The 22,824-nt window shown below is 37.2% G+C and overlaps 1 protein-coding gene across 2 annotated transcripts in view; it reads right to left on the bottom strand.

The window, feature by feature from the left end:
- LOC136835315 (procollagen-lysine,2-oxoglutarate 5-dioxygenase 1-like) overlaps positions 1-22,824 on the bottom strand; it is an 83,463-nt gene that overhangs the window by 53,788 nt on the left and 6,851 nt on the right. The window contains exons 2-4 of one of the 2 annotated variants that reach the window (XM_067098650.1): positions 21,643-21,767; positions 18,262-18,533; positions 11,344-11,640 (exon numbers count right to left, since the gene is read on the bottom strand). In XM_067098650.1, coding sequence (XP_066954751.1) covers positions 11,344-11,640; positions 18,262-18,533; positions 21,643-21,740 — 667 coding nt within the window. In that variant the 5' untranslated portion in view covers positions 21,741-21,767. Of the gene's footprint in view, positions 1-11,044; positions 11,200-11,343; positions 11,641-18,261; positions 18,534-21,642; positions 21,768-22,824 lie in introns of those variants that run through there. The other variant, XM_067098653.1, reaches the window with a different exon arrangement.

Raw genomic sequence — 22,824 nt, 5'->3', positions numbered from 1 at the left:
ACAGAAAACCAGGCAAAATACTTATTCGCGGGCGTTCACTACCACTAACCTCTGGAGTTACAAATGTATGGCGAAGAGCAAGTAACTCCAGCAACACTGGCAGGTGTTCACTAGCACTAACCTCTTGAGTTACAAATGTATGGCGAAGAGCAAGTAACTCCAGCAACATGGCAGGTGTTCACTAACACTAACCTCTGGAGCTACAACTGTATGGCGAAGAGCAAGTAACTCCTCTACATTGGCAGGTGTTCACTAGCACTAACCTCTGGAGTTACAATGTATAGAGAAGAGCAAGTAAACTCAAGCAACATTAGCAGTGGGAACATCTACCTTTTCATTGGGTGCAAAAACTGAAACAGCACTTACCACGTGCAATCTCATGTTGACAGTACCACAGGGTCACATGCATGCACAAACAGGTGGGTGGTACATCTCCACACTGATATAAAGATTTAAAACCCCCAAGCAATGGCAGCTTATAGAGAGAAGAGGGAGGATTTCATTCATTCAGGTCCAAAAAGTCAAATCATCTTGTTACTGTAATTCTACAATGGTTTAGGTAAATAATTCTCAATCTTACATGAAAAGCAGAAGACAAATTACTTCCATTTTCCCATTTTTGTCTGTATCAAGACAGCTGCATCCCCACAGAAAAAGGCCTCAACACAGAAAGAGAGAGAGAATCAGAGGCAACCATGGAAGACACAGCTGTAGAGGAAATGCCTCCATCAGAGGCCTGAGAATACTTAAAAATTGTCTTCTCTAATTTTACAATTGCTACTGATCACTAGTCCAAAATTTACATTAATTGAAAATTTTACAGATATGCCGAGGATAACCTCACCAAACTTGATACAATTCTAAGCACAATTACAATATAGAAATTACTCAAAAAGCACTTAGTAGAAAAAAGAAAAACAATTATTTCACCCGGTAAGAAATATCTGAGTTAGCTATAAATTTAGCAGTGTCATTAGTAAATGATGTATAAATGAATAAGAAGCTTCATTCATGAAAACATGTAATGCTGGGAAGATAACAAATAGCCTAACAGCCCAGTCCCATAATCATACCAACCTGAAATGAAGTAAAACCTAAGATCTGCCGTTCAAGAAAGGGAAGACACCACTTGCTTTGACAACTTCTACTGGAAAATAAGTCATGTTCTAATAGTTTTAAAGGAAAAAAAAAAAAAAAAAAAAAAATTTTTTCACCAAGGTGAAGGAATGCGCTGGTTAATGCATAAACAAAATCAAGACCGAAATGAGAGGAAAAATTTAAATATCCTGGAAGTAAACAAAGGTGCTCTTGAGATAATGGACAACTTTGAATGATTTTACTGTCACTTACAGCTGCTGTAGAGCCCAGATATGCAACCAACAATAAGGAGCTATTCTTTTAATTTTGACTTATGTATTTGAAAAATAACCTGTGCACATTTAAGGCTATCATAAAGTGACTACTTGTATAAAATGCACAAGATATATTGTTCTTTACTGTATTATAAAAATACAAACAAAATGCAAAAAAAAAGGTAAATAAAAGGCTAAATTTATCAAAAAATAAAGTGCAGCTTAACATAAAATGCAATTATTATTTCTCTATAATGAAAAAACACTGTAAAAGATAAATACAACAGTAAATTATAGCATACTCAGTCCTTCATTGCCACAAAGCCAAATAATGAAAAAGACTGTGACTAAGGTGAAGAAAATCTAAGTACTAACTTGCTAACTACTCAATATACAGTTAATGTCACCCAATGAAAATTGCACTTCCTGTGTATTAAACTAGTGAAAAAGTGTGACATGCAAAAACATCTTTGTACATGCAAAGGGGGGAAAGGAAAAAGGAAGAAGGCAAACTTAAGGCTGAAATAAAATATTTGAAATAGAAAATTAATGTATTACAAGTACCATGAAGTGATCTCATAGAAAACACCTGCAGAATAACAGCAGAGTTGTCGACATCACTGCAGGGACACAAAATGAAAAGTTATTAGTTGGTAAGGATGAGGCTCTTGTTTTGACAATGGACTATAATTCTGATGAAACAGGCCTATTTTGGTACTCACTTCCCCACAAATAATCATGGCTATATTCACTGCTTTTCTGGGCCCAGTTGAAAGCTTGATATGAGCAAGTTGTTTTTCTGAGGCACAAATATTGACAGAAGCCACCAGATCAAGTCCATCACTGTGGGTGAGTCGGCATTGCCACCAAGGGTTACCAATTGGCACTGACTGATTGCTGTTCAATTATCATTCTTTATCTAAGGCATCATTCACTGGAGGCATCTTTTAGCAGGTGTTCTCTAAGTTGTTGCTTCAGTCACTGAAAAATTCTACATCAATAAGCTCCATTTTCGGCAGGATTGTATTCACGTTGTTGTGTTGTTGGACAATACTCTAGCCCACACAAATTTTAATGAACTTGTGGCATTAGGTGGTCATATGGGCTGCAGGTGTAAGCAAAATAACACAACTGGTCTTGTGCAGCCCTATGGTCAAGGCACCAATCACACTACAATGACCTTTCCTTAATGACATGATGATTGTATCCAAATGCCCAGAAAACAAACACTAGTGGTCAGCTGACATTGGATAATTTGTAGAGCACAGTATCTATTCAGGAAATAGTGCTCCACATTTCATTCCCACCTTTGAGAACTTTGAAGAGGTACAACTGAAAACCAGTACCACTCACTCTTGCAGTCCAAGATCAATTCTTTCTTTCAGCCCAAAACTCCTCCTTGGTCCTAAACTCCTATCAATCCTCCTTCTATTTCCCCCTTCAACTTCTACAGGGTCAGCCACCTATGCAAGCACTACCCACAAGTCTGTTTTTATGCTTTCATCCTCAGATTCTAAATGGATCCCTCCATGGTCACTGAAGGATAATAAAACAAAATTTACTTATCTTAATCTTCTTATGTAACATACTTTGTAATTGATGTTTTGTAACTGCGTTTTGGCATGATTCTTACAAAAAAGTGTTGAAAGGATAAAACTACATTACACCCTTAATAATTACTGTATTAGGTCCAGGATATTATAAGTTTTTATATTTTAATTATTCTTGTTATTAAAAGTGTTAACAAAATATTTGTACAGCAGTATGCCTTTTAATGCATTTATAAATTCGTAGAAATCATTATTTGGTATCACTTGACATACCTTAGGCTTTGATCTTATAATAAAAATATTGACAATATTAAAGAAAAGGACGGTAATGTTATGTTAGGTGAGGTTTGCCTACAGAACTTGAGATTCTGCAAGATAATTTAATAGTAAATGATAAAGAAAATTAAAAAATCAAAAGATTAAAAACCTGGGGAGTGAAAAATGAAGAAATCTAAAAAGAATATCAGGTAAAAGTGCCAGCACAAAATAGCATCAAAAAGTGGTTGATGAAAACCTATGAAGAAAAAACCAAAAGCCTGCAGAAACATGGGGTGACTTCAGGGAATGGTTACAAAGCATGAGAGCCATGGTGGTAAAATGAAGATATACAAAGGGGAACTGAAGAGAAGAGAATCTTAGAACTCTGGCAGCAGACAGGCATGAAAGATGATAAAGAAGTAAATGGACAAAAAGAGAGAGGCTAAAAGGCAGGTGCCAAGAGCAAAAAAGACATGGGAAGATTAGAATCTGATTCTTAACACAGGTGTGGGAAAAGAAAACATACTAATGATTATAAAGAGGCTGAGGAAAGAGGTAAAAATATAATCGAGGTAAAGTACATGACAGATGTAGTACTTAAAAAGGCCCTCAAGAAGAGGAAAAATTGAAAAACCCCAGGACCATCCAGAATAACTGGATACTCAATAAAAGCAACAGGAGACTCAGTCATCCATTAGACTGCTGGAATATTGGAAAGCCTGATAAAGAAAGAGACGGGACTAGAAGAATGGGAACAGAGCCCTACAGTAATGTATACAAAGGAAAAGTTTGCAATGTGGAAATTATAAAGGAATATGACTATATGAGCATGTTAAGAAAACACTGAAAAAGTGCTAAACCACTGGCTGAGAAAAATTGTTAAAATTGACAACTGTCAGTTTGGTTTTCTGGTAAAGAGATCAACAACAGGACGAGTACCATGCAAAGAGGATGAGATTATATCGCATATCTGAGCCATGCAAAGTGGAAGAGATAAAGAAGGCACCAGAATGCCTAATTAAGCTAGGGATGTTGCTCTACCACAACACTAGATCTAGGGTGAAGACTGGCAGGTGTAAAACAAGAATTTGAGAGAAATGTAGGTGTACATCAATGATCAGCCCTGAGCCCTTTGAAATTTATCAGAGTACAGTTTCGAAAGAAATTAAAAATGAGACCAGAATATAGGGGCCCATGGGAGCAGTTTTATGCACAAAACCTGGTGTTAACTGAAGAATCTGAGGAGAGGTGGTGTAAATGCTAAAATGGATGAAGAGTGGAATACAGAGGAGAGGCCAAAGCAAATGTAAGCAAAACATAGCTTGTGGTCACTGGAAAGGAAGCAGAGGAAAACACATTATCATGGTAAAGACATGGGGGTCGTCCTGTACTGTGTACTTATGTAACTGATGGTGTCACAGGTTCTCAATCCTGCTAAATATACATGGAGTAAGGGGTGTTTGATGCCCAAAATGCATTACAACACCAAATGGGAAAGAAATGGGAGTCCCCCTGCTGTAACAAATATGCAATCTCATAAAAGGTAGAGCATTCTTGTTGCCCTGGAAACACATGTCAATGAAGCAGCAGGAGTTGAAAGAGCAATACATGCAGAATGGATAAAACAGTGAGAACTAGATTATTACTATTAAATAAAAATGTTCCATTCACACAGAGAGCAAAGACATAAGTGATCTCGGTGGCCTGACCAGGTCTAGCCCTAAAACCCTTAATAATTCAACAATTCAGCTAATTCATCAAGGTTTTCTCCCATGTGAGGTTTTACATGCTTTTAAGACATTTTATGTTATCTTTTACTTGAAAATAATATTGAGATGGCCGTAAAAAATTGCAATCAGCCAGCCATGAAAGATCTTCAATGTCACTCACTGATGGACAATTGTGTTTTTCAACATTTGTATCTTTTATGGCAGAACTCTTCACACACTTTTCACAAGGAAATTGCATGCAACTGGAGCCTAGTTCACTTTTAGACATTAAACTTGCACTATAATTTTCTTTAAATATCACTCTACCACAATCATTTCTTTTCAAGTATGATGAGCACTGATCCACCGCATCACTCTGTTTATGACCACCACATATTTCATACACACCTTGATTTAAATGTGCAGTACGATTACAGGTCTCTGTACACTTGTCTTTACCTTTACAATTACACATAACATTTTTACAAGATATTTTACTGGCATTGGTATTTTTAACATTTATATTTGAAGTCACCTTATTTTCTACCTTATTTTCATTGGAGTAACAGGAGGAGTCAATTCCACATGAGGAAACCCTTCCCTGGTCCAATTCTGCATGAGATATTTTCATAAACTGTAGAGAATACTTCATTAATAGCTTGCAAGCAGTGCTTGGCTTATTCTCTTCTACTGCCTGCATCAACTTTTTCAAAAAAAGCTGATCACCATAAGTGGTTCTTAAGAAAGAATAAGCTTCTTTAGGATCTAACCCAGAGAAAGGACAACCACTCATTTCAAATGGCTGAGGCTTCATTGCCTGAAAGAATAAAATAATTTATGAAGGGACTGGGCATCCGAGTTATGGCGGCACTGACTTACAGCGTTCTGATCTTATAGCACTTTTTCAATAACATTTATCAAGAACAGATATCTAATTATGGTGCCGTAAGCGCTGTTAAGGAGCCGTTAACAGCGTTATGGCGCCAATTAATTAATAAGCACTGACTTACGGCAGAAATCAACTTACGGCACACCACTGGAATGGAACCACCTGTTGTAAGTCAAGGACTGCCTGTACTGTATGTATTACAATACCCCAAGCTAAAACAACTTAGGATGGAGTAAAAAAAATCTTATAAACCAAATTTTTTACAACACAATACCAGTTTAATATATAAACCTATCACTCACATGTAACCAGATTCATTTTCTTCACACGACTCAGATACAGTACTCCTGCCTAACAGATGATCAAGTGGCAGCTTAGCATCAGTAGCTTGTATCACTTTTCATGTACTGTAGTCTTTTTATGAGGCTATGAAAGAACTGGGCTTGGAGACAGGAAACCATTAGTATATAAATAGAGTATGTATTTATAAGAAAAATTAATTTTGTTTTATAATAAATACAGTTCATTTCATTACAACTTATCATTTATACTGTAGGCACAAATCAGGATTTATGTGGGAAGTCCAAACTGCTAAATGCCTTTGACTGATATTCAACATCTGCAAGATCCAGGGGGGCAATTAGGATCTAAATATAGGCCAGACACCCCAGGCTCTGATAACTAGGGTTAATGCATCATTGCAAAGAAGATGGCCTTTAGTGTACAATGAAGCGTTGCATAAAATAATCCAGACTCATAAAGGCACATCCTTGTCTCAAAGCATTTTCCCAGTCCACAAGGGGAATTACTAATTCATAACAATTCTTCCATTCATTGTTACTGAAACACCTAAAAACAGACCCCATATTCTTCTTGTTTAAGGAAAACAATACAAAACCCATATGTTTATATTTTGTGATATAAGGAAATTCTTGATTATGGGAATACTGTACCAATTTAGTATATCTTTGATGTGCCACCCAGAATTACGGTTCAGCAAAGAGGATGTTTACTAACTAGCCAAACCAAGGCAAAGTTGAGCAGTGCATGTCTACATAGCTTTCTTATAGGTAAATCAAATATAAAGTATTTACTAAACTGTATGTTCAAAAGCCTTTTTTTTTAAAACATGAAATTAAATGGGATTACAATTTCAGTACCAGTAGCCTTTTGGACACTACAGATTTCATAAATTTTCATAAGCCAAATAAATAATTACTTTGTAATATCTTTAATATTGTAATATCTTTAATAATCTTAAAATCATAGTACAGGCAGTCCCTGGTTTATGGGGGGTAGGGGGGGGGGTTTCCATTCCTGGCGGTGCACTGTAATGTGAAAAACGCTGTAAACCAGGACATCATAATAATAATAATGGGAATAAACGGCACTTACTGCACCTTATGGCAGCATAAAACCGAGTGGTACGGCACCGTAAAACAGGGTACAAGGCCATAAAACCACTCAAGGCGCCGTAAAATCAGGTTAACGGTGCCGTGAGCCAAGTGTCGTTAAGTCAGAACGCCATAACCTGGGACTGCCTGTACAGTACTAGCAATATACAGCAATAATATACAGTACTGTATGTATATTTGTATGTGTGAGACAGAGGAGGAGGAGGGGATTGAAACCTAGACATGAGCAAACACATTCATGAAACCCTGGCTAAAGTCCTGAAGCATGCACACGTTACTTCCTGAAGTCCAGGAACTATGTTGACCTCAATTGCCTATGCCTAAGTTCTACTGATATGGGATGCAATGACTCACATCTTATAGCAACCCCATTTTTTTCAAGTAAGCCACTGTCATGAAGTTGTTGGTCATCACACTTATTACCTTGCCTTCTACAAACTGAAGGAATGCTTGGTGGCTTAGGATGACAGCTTTTAACTCTAGAAAGTTGATGTGTTGCCTCCTGTTGTGCAGAGCCCCAAATCCCAATTGCCTGGTAGTCCACTATGTGTTCTTCAAACTTGAATCAACAAGTCAGTCAACAAAAAATCTCCAGATCCTGTAAGATGTCAATTACCAACCATGATCTTATTAGCAACAGCAGCATAAAGTGCAATCTGAAGTATAACTGTGGGAAAAAAGTTTCTCTTACGAGGCAAGGTACCCAGTTAGGGATTGCCACATATTGGCTCGAGGATCTTATCAGAACCTTCTGATTGAATCACTATCTCCTGCTCCTGTCCTCTGTCAGGTGAACTAGGGCTGCCTCTGTATCTATATTCTTACTAAGGTACAGAGCTCATGTTGATTGTCAAGCATGACTTTTGCCAGTTGATTTGAAGTTCTGAGAGGTAGCACTCTTGGATCAGAAGGTAAAAATACTGCTGCAGTTTGCCTTTTAACACTGCCCTCGTCAACCAATTCGTCATCCAGTTGTTTAAGTACCTCTTAAGTCTGATCCTGCTTCTATGAGCTTGTCTAGGTAAAGACTTGAGGGGCAGAGGCCAGTCTGAAACATAAATTCTTCATTGTGAATATCTTCCTCAATGAGACAAAGCATAAGTATTTTCTCCAAGCTGGATGAACCATGACATGGAAGTGGGCATCCTTGAGGTCCAGCAATACCAGGAAGGCCCCTTTACTGATGGAACAATGACTGAAGCCAATGTTTCCATTCTGAAAGGGTTTGCTTCAAGTACTTCTTCACTGGGATGAGTCAATCAGCCCATCCCCACCCTAACACCCTCATTTTTTTGGAAAGCAAAAACAAAGAAAGGTCTATAAAACCATTTCTAATGACTTTATCACCAAAGGGTCCTCTCCTAACAGCATCAGTTATTTCAGTTGGAAGGTATCATCAATAATGAATCAGCAAAGTTGACAACTGGAAAGTAGAGCAGCCTAATGAAGTACTGGGGGCTTATGATTCCATGATGGAATGCAGTAACAAAGAAACACTTATTATAATGGAAGCATTGAAATTTTGTTAGCTTATATGTTATTATTATTATTATTATCATTCAGAAGATGAACCCTATTCATTTGGAACAAGCCCACAGGGGCCATGGACTTGAAAGAAGAGGTTACAGAAAGTCATGGGAAATACAAAAAGAGGAGATCACTTATTAAAAATGGAAAAAATAACTTACATTAATAAACAGATAAAAAGTAAGTAAATTATTAAAATGTTGATCGCTATGATCGCAATTTATAACACAAAAACAATATAAGAATATATACAATATCACTGGACACAGTGAATTAAGGCATAACATTTTAAAAGATCCATGGAAGAGATGCATATTCGTTATGTTGATGTTTGTATAATACGATATGTGAATACAGAGTACGGTATAATGTAGGCTACACTACCTTGTATGCATACGATATACCATAGTGTAGTCTAAGCTAATTCTTTTTTGTTATTCAATTTCTCTTTGTATTGAATTATCATAAGTCACTCTGCAAGAACCTCCAGAATTAGCTGATATTAATAATTACTATACCGTGTATGTACAGAGTATACTTTATACTGTAGGCTAGGCTACCATATATCTATACATGGTACCAAAAACCCTAGTGTAGGCTAGACTATATTCGAGATACGTTTTTTCCAACAAACGATGAGGTTTCTTGGAACCTAACCCCATCATAAGTAGGATAATACCTATATAAGCATTTTTAGTTGTTTTTGTGCATTTGAACTATCAAAATAGGCAGTTTTAAGTGTTTTTAGAAGGATTCTAAGTATTCACGGGTTTTAGCTATTCGCGAGGGTGTGGTGTGGTACCATATATCAAACCCTTGGTAGAATTCAATTTGATATATAATCTTCACTCATCTGGAATTCCACCAAGAGTTAACAAAGACATCAATATTGTGCTTTCCTCAAGTAAGCCTGCTGACACCAGCAATTTGTTGCCATTATGTGGAGGTACTTTTAACTCTCACCCGCAACATTTAATGATGTATTTGTTGACCTAAAGATTGTAATGCAAGTTAAGTTGAATTTTTTGATATAATAACTGAATAAAAATTAAATTGCATTATTTTGATGTAATAACTGAACAGAAATTAAGTTGCATTATTTTGAAATAATAACAGAATAAAAATTAAGTTACATTATTTTGATATAATAAGTCAATACAGAAACTCCATGTACCATTTAAAAACTATTCTAAATTTTCTTTAAATCACATTGTTCTAATGTTGATTTTAAAGGCATATTAAGTCATTACCATTTTGCCTTAAACTATGTTCTAGGTCGTCATCAGTGTCAAAATTGCCTTCTCATGGCTCATGTACTAATTTTTCATGGGGCCTCAACATGAGAGAATAAAACTGCTTGAAAATATTAAAAAGTTAGGATAAAAGTTTTCAAGAAGCTCAGTTCATCACCATGACACTAGCAGTAACTAATACAAAAACATCCATCATTATCATTTCCAAATGAAACAGCACAAAAATAGAGACATATATATGGCTAACTGCTTGTTTGGACTGAGCCTATTCGAGCAATGTGATCATCCCTTTGTAAATATGTTGGCAGGCAGATACAGTTCACGGTGTCTTACCCCAAAATAACTGCCCAACCCTGGAATCCAGACTGATCTTTGACACAGCTCAGCCATCAGGGTATTAATATTAGTTTATATCAATATCTCTCAACCAGAGATATTATCAGATGGTTAACCCTCCCATTACAGTTCCAACTACTGTATAACTTTATTAAATATAAACTCTTATCTGAGCCATGATACATTCTCCTCTTATTGTGGCAAAACCTTAAAAAGAAAAATTCATACCATTTAGGCCTAAAAGAATAATCAATACAAGTTTGAGACTCGAACCCACAAACAGATTTCAAGGTGTTCAAGAGAACCCTCACCAAAGCTAGGCGGTCCTATACTGAGTAGGTTTGGGAATTTATGTACAGTTTTACGATCAACCAGACCTGGCAATCCATGTGTCAGAAATTCTACTTTGGGATGGTCCTCTAATTGTCCAAGGTTTCTTTTGCTGATTAAAGCAGGCTATTGGCTTATATTGTAGTCATGGAAGGTTAAGTTCATAATTGTTTAGCTGCTAATATTAACAAAATTCAGTCAATTGTAAAATACTGGTTTGTACTTCAAATTAATTTCTACCTCTGTCATTTTAATATGTTGCTTACCTTTGATTAGTATTGTGTTCGACACAATTCCAAGAATGTAATTTTTTCTAATCTCTCCTTACTCGAGTTTAATGTAACCCTTTTACTAACAAAATCAATTTCCAATTAGAACTTTGTACCTTTTACTTTACATAAAAATAAAAAATGGAATATCCTTACCTGTAATGCATGACATGAATGTGATGAGTAGTTAATCCTTCCTCCCTCAAGTCCATAAACATGTCTGACACTATATTTGTAACGATTTCCACCACTTCCAAGCCAAGAGTGACCACAGCTAGTTCCAGAACCTTTGTAAGGCTTTGAATAGAAATGCTCCCACAAGGTAATGTTTTCATCTACAGATAATCCTATATCCTTTAAAAACAGTGTATACCGCAACCTAGCATGATGGCGAAGCCGATTGGTTTTGATTAACATTTGGTTAAGTTGTTGCATACACAAAGGGAAAAACTTACTTTCATTTTCAATGTCTCTGTGGGTAATAAGTACAGGAATTTTCAGCTTACAATTTCCTCCATATTTTGACATAAATAGGTTCCTTAAACTTTTACTTATTGTACTTATTCTTTGGTCACTTAAAGCCATTTCATAGTCACTGCTCTGGGAAGACAATTCTTCAATACCATGTGCGAGTAATGCACTGAAGATTGAACATAAAAATCGTATTAAAAACTTGCATGGTATATCTACTTTGCCTTTTTGCACCACAACCAAGCGGTCTTTCACTAATGATGCAACCACAGTCCATGGAACTGCAAAACAAAAGACAAATAATTAACAATAAAATTTCAATTTAAATATAATTGAAGGACCTAATATCAAAATACCATATGCTCTAAAATATATTCAGCTTCCAGTATGACCCAGTGAAAGTTTAGAAATGAGTAACAGGGATCTTGTTAAGCTTTTTATAATGATGACAAAAAATAATAAAAATGACACAAAATGTCCAGTTTAATCCCATTAGAAGTCCTGGATGTTTTGTTTACTTGAAAACGAAAAATAAGAAACCAGAGAGCTCTGGAACTATAATAATTTAATAAATAAATTATATTTCATAGCATCAAAAGACTAATTTACTAGAGAGACAAACAGACAGTAAGATGTTAATGAAACTCCAAACCTCAGTAATCAAGATTTAAAACAATTAATTTGATCTCTTTCAATACCATTTAATCTTTTCAGATCAACCCCAACAACAGTTTCACATGTGTGCCCATCTACCTTCTATCCTTTTGAGAAAGCCACAAGTTAACTTGTGTATTTTGAACTTTCAGACAAGAACTGTACTTTGTCTACTTCATCCTTATATTGCGTATCAGTCAGACTGATGTTTCTTAAGTAAAGTTATCACCAGTTCTTCTCCTACTTTGCTTTCTTATACAGTCATGCCTCAGTCAGCAGACATAATCTGTTCCAGAAGTTTGTCCTTTAACATATGTATCCTTAAAACAAATGAATTTTCCCCATAAGAAATAATGGGATAAGAATTAATCCGAACCATGCTCCCAAAAATACATATAAAAGCATTTTAACTCAAATTTAACTAGCCTAATATGCAGCAATCATACAAAAACAAAGTAAATAGATGAAATAATTACAAATTACTTATTGGGAAAGTTCATGGTGCGTGTGGAAGGTGGTGAGGAAGGTGAGATGTTGTTGTTTGGAAGGAAAGTCCCCTTCCATTACAATAGTAGGCATTTGTGCTTTAGGGGTTGTTTCTCTTTTATGTTTTTGTAATGCTTTCTTCTTGTCACTCACTGTTTCTTTCTCACTAAAATCTTACCCAGTGATGTCTGGTTTTGCCAGCATTTTGAACTGTTCCTAAAGTGAGACATAGCATTGTCATCTATCACGTTTATAGCAAGGTTTGTTACAGCTTTGTTAGGGTGATATTTTTCAAAGAATCTTTGCACTTTCCCCCAATTTGCATACATCTTTTTCATCAAAGAACTACAGACATCCTCCCTTCCTTCTCCTCTGAAGACAATTCCTCAGCTGTTGTCTGTTGCTGCTCCCTCAAAAGGTTCTGTAGCTCTTCTGAGGTGAGTTCTACTTTGTGCTCCTCCACATCGCCATCAATCTCCTCCAAGCCCACAGACACAATATCCTCCACTACAGGCTCAGCCTCAAAACCTTCAAAGTCCCTTTCCCAGCATCTGGCCACAATTTCCTCCAGGCAGAGCTCATGGTCCTCAAGTTCTGTCTATGAGGCTTACCCAACAAAGGATGGCCAAGTGGTTCTTCTGGAACTTTCTGAGGGCTAACTCTGTGTCAAAGGTCACTTCAAAGCACTTTTGAAACACTACTTTCGTGTAGAATTTCTTAAAAGTTTGAAATGACCTGCTGCTCCCTGGGCAGAATGAGAGAAGTCATGTTAGGTGACAAGAACTTCACTCTTATGAAGCTAAACTTCTACAGCGACTTGGCCTCCAACCCTCAGGGATAAGCAGGAGCACTGTCCAGTACAAGAAGGGCATCCTAAAGCAACTGTTTTTCCCTAAGGTATATCTTGACACTATGGCCAACCACTTGCCTCACTCACCCAATAAATAATTGTCTGGTTACCCAAGCCTCACTACTAGCTCTGCACATCACATTTATTTTTCATTACATTATTTCTCTTAAAAACCTATGGGTTCTCTGAGTGGTAGACATGCAAAACCTTCAGTTCTAAATCCCCACTTGCACTCCCGCAAAGCAAAAGAGTCAGCCTATCCTTCACTGGGTTGTACCATGGCGGTGACAACTCCTCTTGGGTGATATATATCCTGTCTGGCATTTTCTTCCAAAACTGGCCTGTCTCATCACAATCAAACAATTTGTTGGGGAACAAAACCTTGAGCCTATACACAGTCCCTTGTCTAGCATGCCTCTCACCTCTTGCTGGAGGGCTCTCCGTTTGGCAGAGTCTTTCCTGTAGGAGAGCAACTTGAGCGGGATAGATGTCAAAGAGTGGTTTTTGACCAAAGGGGAAGATATATCCTTTCCTGAGTTTTAACTGTCCAATCCTCTGCTCCTTCGTTTTGTCACTCTTCCCACTTGTTTCCTAGACAGCCCCCCCACCCTGATCTGAAGTTGTGGAGGAGGGAGCCTCTCCGTCTCATCTACCTCCTCTCTTTCCTGCTTCAGAACGTCTGCCTGAACAGGGGGGAAAAGAGGAATGGTAAGGTTGTCTTCCTTCTCCCTTTGTTCTTCCTCTGAATGACTGGGAACCCTGGCAAAATTTCTGCTGAAAAGGCTGTCTGCTACACCTCGCCTGTCTGCTCTGATAGTAAGTATTGCAGGGCTTCCTTCTAGGAGCTGACTTAACAGGGGTGGAGGACAGCATGTCCTTAGCCGCTTCTCTTCAGTTCACAACAGCTTGGTTCAAGGGTTCTGGGAGGAAGTAAGTTGAAACATTAAACAAAGGGCTATTCGTCAAATTCAGCAAAGAATCCGAGGAGATTTGTCTTTGGGCTAAAGACAGGAATGAGTCCCTTCTTTTTAGGAGAATACTCGCCCACATGTTGGAAATGTTTTGAGTGTCGCATTTTAAGGCCTTACCGGATGGGGCAAAGAAATCTTTAATTGCCAATCAATACTAGGGGGGGAACTACTTTAATCTGTCTGAACATAGACCCTTGGCAATTGTCTAGCCACGAGACAGCCCTCAACACCCTTCCCAAGACTACTTCAAAGTTAAGGATTTCAGCACTGGAGAATTTAGAACTTATCTGTCTCAAGGTCGCTAGGGAGACATTGTTAGTCATTCGGGAAAGAGTTGAATTCAAAGTCCTGGGAAGAGAGGTCAGAATTTGTCCTGATGTGTTGGAGAAGGTGGTAGTATCTTCAGAGACCTGAAAGAGGCTAGGGAACCTTCTTCCCCTGCTATATGGTTGCCTAATTCTTTTAAGGCATACTTTACCATCGAAGACAACAGCAGATGGATGGAGTGTTTGGTCTCTGGAATTGTCTCCACCATCTGTTCCATAAAAGAGGTGTTGGTAGTGTCTTCCAGGGCTTCTCTTTCAGGTTCAGGAAGATTTAAATTCCCTCGTAATTTTCAAGAAAAAGTCAGCAAACCTCAGATCTTCTTCAGGAAGATCTTGGAGGACTTGTCCAGTACCTCTTCCAAGTCTGAAGGGTCTAATAGGCTTGAAGACCCGAGTCTGTTCCATTCTTCACTTCATTGATGAGACTGTGTCTCGCCTCCATTTGCAAATTCTCTCATCCAATAGAGGAAGAAATTTTAGTTCTCCATCAGAGTCCCAACTCTGAGAATGGTGCATTAACTTCTGTCTGGAATGTAGAGGAGTAGTGCAGCTCTTCTCTCTGTGCGCTCAAGTTCAGGAATTACCGTCACCGTTACACTTCTTGAGCGTGAGCAGGAGGTGTTCTCCGAACGTCAGTGATAGGAATGGCTCTTCTCTGCATGCCGTTCATGTTTCACAGCAGGAGACAAAGGAGTGAAGAGCATGTCTCTCATACCTCTAGGAGGCACCATGCCTTTAGATTCAACATTTATATAGTGGCTTAAAAATAAGTTTTTCAGCAACTTTGGAGGGCACAGAGAGAATAGAGATTGGCCTGTTGCCCAAGTACATTCACTCATTCCGCAAGGGACCTGGACTGTTTCTATAGATCTGAAAGACGCATACTGGGATAGTTGTTCAGGAACTCAAGAAAGAAGGAATTCAAATGGTAGCAACCTAGACGACTGGCTAATGGTAGTCAACAGACTCCAGTCAAAGGGTTTTCTAATATACTGGAGCAAACCGTGCCTTACAACCAGCAGATATTTTCTGTGGATGGGACTTTGTTGGGGTACTCTTCATGGCCTGATGTCACTTCACATCAGTACTCAAAAAAGAACAAGGAAGGGCCTGAAAAGGTTCCTTGCACAGCCTAATTTTTCCTGAGGACAGCTGGAACGAATGCTGGGCCTGTTACACTTTGCATCTCTGGTAGATCCAATCCTCAAACTACAACTAAAAAATGTAAACAAAGTCTGACTCTTACATGCAAAAAAATAGCTTTGCTATCAACTTCATAAAAAGAGTCATAAAGTTGGAAAAGATACTCCAGCCCTAGACCTGGAAGGTTGCTCTGGCAAAACAGGTCGACCTGACTCCATCGTGCATATACTGTAAGTGATAATATATACAGATGCCTCCTTGACAGGCTGGGGAGGCCATTGGGAGGATCATCAGGTAGCAGGAAGTTGGTCACCTTTTCTGAGGAAGTGTCATATCAACTTCCTGGAGCTGATGGCTGTCTTTCTATCCCTCAGAAAATTGAGACCTCCAAAAGGGACCCACATTTTGTTGGTTCTAAGCAATATGACTGCAATGTCTTGCATCAAGAGGTTGGGCTCAATGCAGTGATGCTGTCTATCCTTCGGATGGCACAAGCAAGGAAGTGTACTTCTCTGCAACTGACCTAACTAGGTCTCTCAATGTAACAGCAGACTCTCTGTCAAGGAATACAACAGCCTCAACCATGTGGATGTTGGACAAATACTCCTTTCAATTGATTGCCAACATGCTTCCAGATCCATAAGTTGATCTGTTTGCCATATACAAGAACCATCAACTTCACGTATATGCGTCTCCAAACCTGGAAAATAAGTCAATAGCAAGAGATGCATTCCTACAAGACTGGAACAAATGGAGGAAAATATGCCTCTTTCCTCCATTGTCCCTTTCAATTGATTGCCAACATGCTTCCAGATCCATAAGTTGATCTGTTTGCCATATACAAGAACCATCAACTTCCTGTATATGTGTCTCTGAACCTGGACAATAAGACAATAGCAAGAGATGCATTCCTACAAGACTGGAACAAATGGAGGAAAATATGCCTCTTTCCTCCATTGTCCCTGATTTCAAAAGTTTGGAACCAATTACTAACTTTCAACAGAACCCCTTACTTAGTAGGCCCAAACTGGCCAAACAGTCATTGGTTCCTTTTGCTTCAACAATGGGCAAAGAAATTGATTCCATCAACACCCGCTCCTCTATTCCAGACAGTAAAAGGGAAAGTTGTCTACCCATTCCCCTTTCTGAGCCAAGACCTTCACATGTAGGTTTTTTAAACCTAATCTACAATAAAGATTATTTACCCAACACTGTTAGACACCTGGTGCAAAAATTATGAACTTATATCTGACAGTACAGTTCAGATCTCTATTGAAACAGCTCTAAATATTCTTATATATCTTTTTGAGGACAAGTGCCTAACATTACAAAAATCATGGCATACAATTAAAAAGGCAGACCATTACTCCTTTCCTAAGTCGCATGACATCCGGAAGGTAAGTACATCATTGGCTTTCTTAGGAAATGTTTCTTTTGAAGAAGTCTCTGAGTGTACAGGGAGGTTATCAGAAGCAGTATTCCTGAAACACTATTGCCACGAGCTTCAACAAATTCGACTACACTGTGTATCAATCGGTGGTATGGTAGGTCCTGACCCCATAGGCGCTTTGGCAGAAAACCACGGTCTTCCTGATGTGGTGGTCGTGCTGAGATATTGCTGGGAAAGGTGCAATATCCAGCAACCGAACCCAGTGTATTTGGGTAAGTCACCTTAGAATTACATGTCTTAATATGTACAGTATAGAAGTTCATGTGTTGTTTCCTGTTCTCTGTTGCCAAAACCTAATGGTTCTCTGGAATAAAGAATATGGTTGACAACTTGTCACTTAACCTTTGACTGAAATTTTATATGGGATGTTGGGATTGATTTATTAGGAGCTAAGCCATTTCATCACCTGTAAATTTCTTTTATAAGCTCCTTTCAGGATGAACAGCAGCTATGCTATAAAAAAAACAGGTTTTGACATAGGAAAGACCTATTATGGTAGCCTCTGTGAGTCCTCAAACCCACCCACTTTCCCTAATGAAAAGGCATAGGATGGGGTGAACATTTATCCTGCACGGACCTGGTATAAGTAATGAGGAAAACAGTTGACACATCGGTGTGTAAAGGATAAGGAATGAACCTAGGCAGTTGCTGTAAACAAAGAGACGGAGCCCTCTTGTCTTAAGTCCTTTATATTCTATCACTGTGCCAACATGCACAGTATTCTGGCCTAAACCAACTGGAAGAGAATTCTTTGAGATTGGTTGGTCTGTCTTACAGAGCCCTGGGGAGACCATGAGAATAACTCCTCTGAGAACCCACAACAGCTACCAAAAATAGGTTTTTCCTGTGTCAAAACCTGTTTGAGCATTTTTGGGGAAAAAAACATGGTCTTATGTGGTATTTTCTAATATAACAATTCTATATCTATTTGCATGTCTGAAGTAATACAGTAGCACAAAATGTATCAGGCATGGTATTCCAAGAACATATCAAAAGAAAGAAGTAAAATAGAAACAACCAACCTCTTACAAAGTGATGGCATGTATGATCATTTTCACATTCTAACATACTGGATTTTAGAATTTGATCCACTGCCTCCTGAATCTTTTCTAACAGTTCCTGATGATGAAAGCTTAATACTTGATGCTTCAATGCATAGCAAGTATGTCGTCTCAAAGTTTTCACACTTAGTTTTATTGCTGCCTGCCCTCCCTTTACGAGTCGATGTTGAAACAAACAGGTTTCTGCGTCAGTTAAAAATATCTGGAAAGACTTACTTTTCATACTTGCATATCTGAAAGAAATAAAATCTTAACAGCTTTCAAACTCAAAATCATTCACAAAAAGAGTACATTTCTACAAAACCTACATTAAAATTATGTACAGTATTGTCAAAATTCTTCTCAACAGAGAAGCCTATTCATTTGCCTGAAATTTTAGATACACTGATCACACAACCTTTCACTTGACCTACAATGACAAATTTTTAAGGGTAATTTGTATTTTTCCTAACATACATATCTGAGGTCTTTACATATGGGATTAACTTTCAGCGAGCTGGAAATCCAGCCGTTAAAACTTTTGCAAGGCGGTTATGGTAATAGCTATCGATGGTAGGGGAGGAAGCACCGCCACCAAGTCAGTGCACATTCAATTCTACACAGTTTTCTTTTGGCCGCCATCTCATCTAGGCAAGCAATTTCTTTCTCTGACCTACTGTTTGACTTTCTCCTCTGTATTTGAATATATTTGTTTTTATACTGTAATATACTGTATTACAGTATTTATATTTTTTTGTTTATACTATGCATATAATGATTATATTGAAACATTTCAATGTGTTTTTCTATGTCTCACTAATGATATATTCACTGACATCGTTTTAGCCTATATAAGTTTTGAAGCCTTTCTCCTTATATATAATTTTACAGCTGGATGATCTAAAATGTCTCCCTTCGGGCCTCATGAAACCACTTGTGGTTTGGCTGCTTGTGGCCTGATTAGGGTTCCAGTTCACAGAAAGAGTGCCATGAAGAACAAGGGCATGGTCAAGCACGTGGCATGACCAATGATTGGCAGCGAGACTGCTCTCACTGAGAAGGGGCAAAGGACTGAGAGCATATGGGGAGTCTTGTTGGCTTTTATAAATTTAAACTTGCTTCAGTTTCCATTATCCAAATTCTTATACTTTACTTGTGCTTCAATAGCCAGTGTGGTTAACCACATTTAATTGTGTGCTTGAGACAGTGAAATTATCACTAATATAGTCAATCAGATTTATTGTGCAAGAGAAATTTCAAGTATCACAAGCTATACTAAGTAGCTGAACTGTCAGCTACTTAGTATAGCATGTGAATGAGAAGAGTAAGTATGTTTTTTTTTTTCTTTTTTAAATAAAGTTAATTTTTCTACAACCAAACTTTTCATATGCCTTTCCACGTTGGTTACAAATATTATACACACCAATGCCTATTGCAGCAGTTCTTACCTTACAGGTTCTTACCTAACAAATATTAAAAATTAAAAGAAAGGAACATCCAAAAACAAACCAACTGAAAACCAAATACTGTACATTAACAATCTGTCGACCTCCTACCAAACCAGCAACAGAAGTAGACTGACCAGCTACGAGTGTTTGTACCTATTGCTCCCCTGGTGAGGGGTGGGGGAAGTAGATGGATAAAAGACAGATATTCATAGAAAACCAAGCGTTCTCATTTTTTGTTTCAATCCGTTGAACTATTGCGGGCAAAATGGTAGAAGCTCATTTAAAAAAAAGGATTTTGACAAAGGAAAAATCTATTTCTGGGGAGGGGCCCGTGTCACCCGGTGAAATAATCCATTCAGCCACTTATTTCTGGGTAATTCCGTTGCTAGATACCAGAGCTAAATGTAAGCTGGGGTTACTACCCCCAGAGCGACTCAAGAAATGAGTCGTATATGGTAAAGGTGAGATTATCACAATCAGGGACCCTGCCCTATAAAAGATTCCCAATGTCAAAAGTCCCCATGAGAGGTGCGATAAGGCCCCATGCACTACTGCGGACTGTACACAAGTCAACACTAGTGCGCATTCCATGTTAGCACCCCACCCCACTAGAATGATGTTTACCATGGGAGGAAGAATGAAAAACAGGTGTAGGTCCTTGGTGACTTTGGCCTCCCAGAAATAGATTTTCCTTTGTCAAAATCCTTTTCTGGATCAAAGGGGACCATGTCAATTGAAAATATGAAAATAAATATCATTCTTATGCTAGTAAAGACTTTAAATAGAGACGTTGAAAACTAGGGGAGAATTCCACCCTGAACATTAAATAGGTCCTCCGAAATTCCTATAATGAAAATAATGTAAGTAATACCGTCTAGAGCATGAGCTTTGGAATTGAACTTGAACAAAGCTGTATTAAGAAAATACTTGCTGCCTAATAGCAGAAACAAAATCTTTATATTGATCTTATCTATCTTTTTTTGGAATATTGTACTATTTTCCCATATGGGAGTTAACAACTTCCCTTTTTTACTACATTGAAACAAAAAGCAATTTGTCTAACCATAGCTCCACCCTTGCCTCTTCTCTACAATTTTTTATCTAATGCAAAGAGGCTTCACAGTGCCTTTTCTAGAATTATTGGTGTGGCCACTGTTCTAATGAGATCAAATCGAGTTTCTTCACTAAAGCAGCAAATAACATCCACCAGGCCACCACAACCTGCGCTGCCTCTTTGTTCTGTGACTTTTCTACTACCACTAATCTTGGAAATTCTCTTCCATCTTCAATTTTTATTGATACATGCTCCTTCATAACTAAAGATGCAGGTCTACCATGCTCTTCAGGGATAGCAGCTTTCCTTTTTTCTCCTTTCCTTTATTATATTAGATTACTTTAAACATTTATTTCAAAGAACTGACCTACCTGTCTGATAGTACTATTGGTTTTATTTTCTAAGATTTTATTTGGCTCTGTATACCTCACATTAAAATACGCTCAGTCAGAATACTCTTGATTGTGACAGTTTCCTTTTCCTGCAAATTTTCTTTCAGATGCACTTGCACATGCACATAACTAGGTACCCTCAATAATAAGAATTCTGTGAAAGGTCGTGTGATCAATTAATTTCATTCATGTTATACAGAGTACAGAATTTCCTATCCATCTTGATCATAATTTTCCATACAGGCTACTGCATAATTTTTGTCTATATCCATTGCCTTAGTCATGAAATTCTTTACCTTCTATGTTTTTCTTTCCACAATGAGTGTTTTTGTTCAGAAGCAATATATCATCACCAAATCAACTTCAAGAAAAGCATTCTGAATACTTATTAAATATTTTACAAATAATGCTCTCTAAAATGTAAATAGAGTTCTAATCCAAAAAAAAATAGAACCTGATTGATACGTACCTTAAAATAAAGTGAGAGGTACGATCCCGCTGTGAGCCATCAATGAGGCATTCAGAATTGAGTGTAAGGTTTGGGTTTGTGATGAAGATCTTTTTCATATGTTCTTCATCTAATAGCTGATGGACCTGTTGAAAATATATACTGTATACTGATTTTCAAAAAATTACATGGAAAATAACTCTCCCAAAAATTCTAGGTTTACATAAAAATTGGCAATTCTTGGTTATTCTAAATCATAAACAAGCTGAGTTTACACTATACTGTATACTATATATATATATATATATATATATATATATATATATATATATATATATATATATATATATATATATATATATATATATATTTATATATATATATATATATATATATATATATATATATATATATATATATATATATATATATATATATATATATATGTATATATATATATATGTATATATATATATATATATATATATATATATATATATATATCTCTATCTATACTATATATATATATATATACATATATATATATATATATATATATATATATATATATATATATATATATATATATATACCTATATATATATCATAATATAGTATACTGTATTTCTCAGTTCAACTGAATGTTACACAGCAAAGAAATTGGAGCCTGATCTCAGCATCTTGATGTAACTTCTTTAATGAAATTTTTCCTCCAGGAGGCTTAATGTAAAATGTCATTTTGAATTACGTGAGGTACAGTAACCTGAAAGAAAATCTATACTGTAATGTACATATTTTGATATAACTAACCTTTTCATGAAACTTACAATCACGCTGACATGTGATTTTTGAGAGCATAGTCGCTGTTTTTCCTCAAAGGAGTTACACTTTCATGGTCCCCCCAAGCCTCCATAAGACAAACCAACCAGTTACAAAGAATTCTCTAATAATTGGTCTCAGCCAGCACAGTGCTTGCTGGCAGTGATAGAATATAGAGGTATCAGGACAGGAGGGCTCTATCCTGTCCTACAACGACTATCTAGGCTCTACATCTTACTCTCACACATGGGGCAACAGCCTGTTTTGGCCAACTTCATTACACTCTCATCTGCCTAAGATTTCACTAGTCCCCAGGTTGTGCTCCTGAAATCGTAATCGGCTATGCTTTTTTTTACCCTCTTAACATGAGTAATGCTAAGTACT

Source organism: Macrobrachium rosenbergii, chromosome 55, assembly GCF_040412425.1.
Source record: "Macrobrachium rosenbergii isolate ZJJX-2024 chromosome 55, ASM4041242v1, whole genome shotgun sequence".
In the NCBI taxonomy this organism is placed as follows: domain Eukaryota; kingdom Metazoa; phylum Arthropoda; class Malacostraca; order Decapoda; family Palaemonidae; genus Macrobrachium; species Macrobrachium rosenbergii.
Note: the sequence above shows the minus strand (reverse complement) of the source record. Positions and strands in the feature narration are given on the sequence as shown.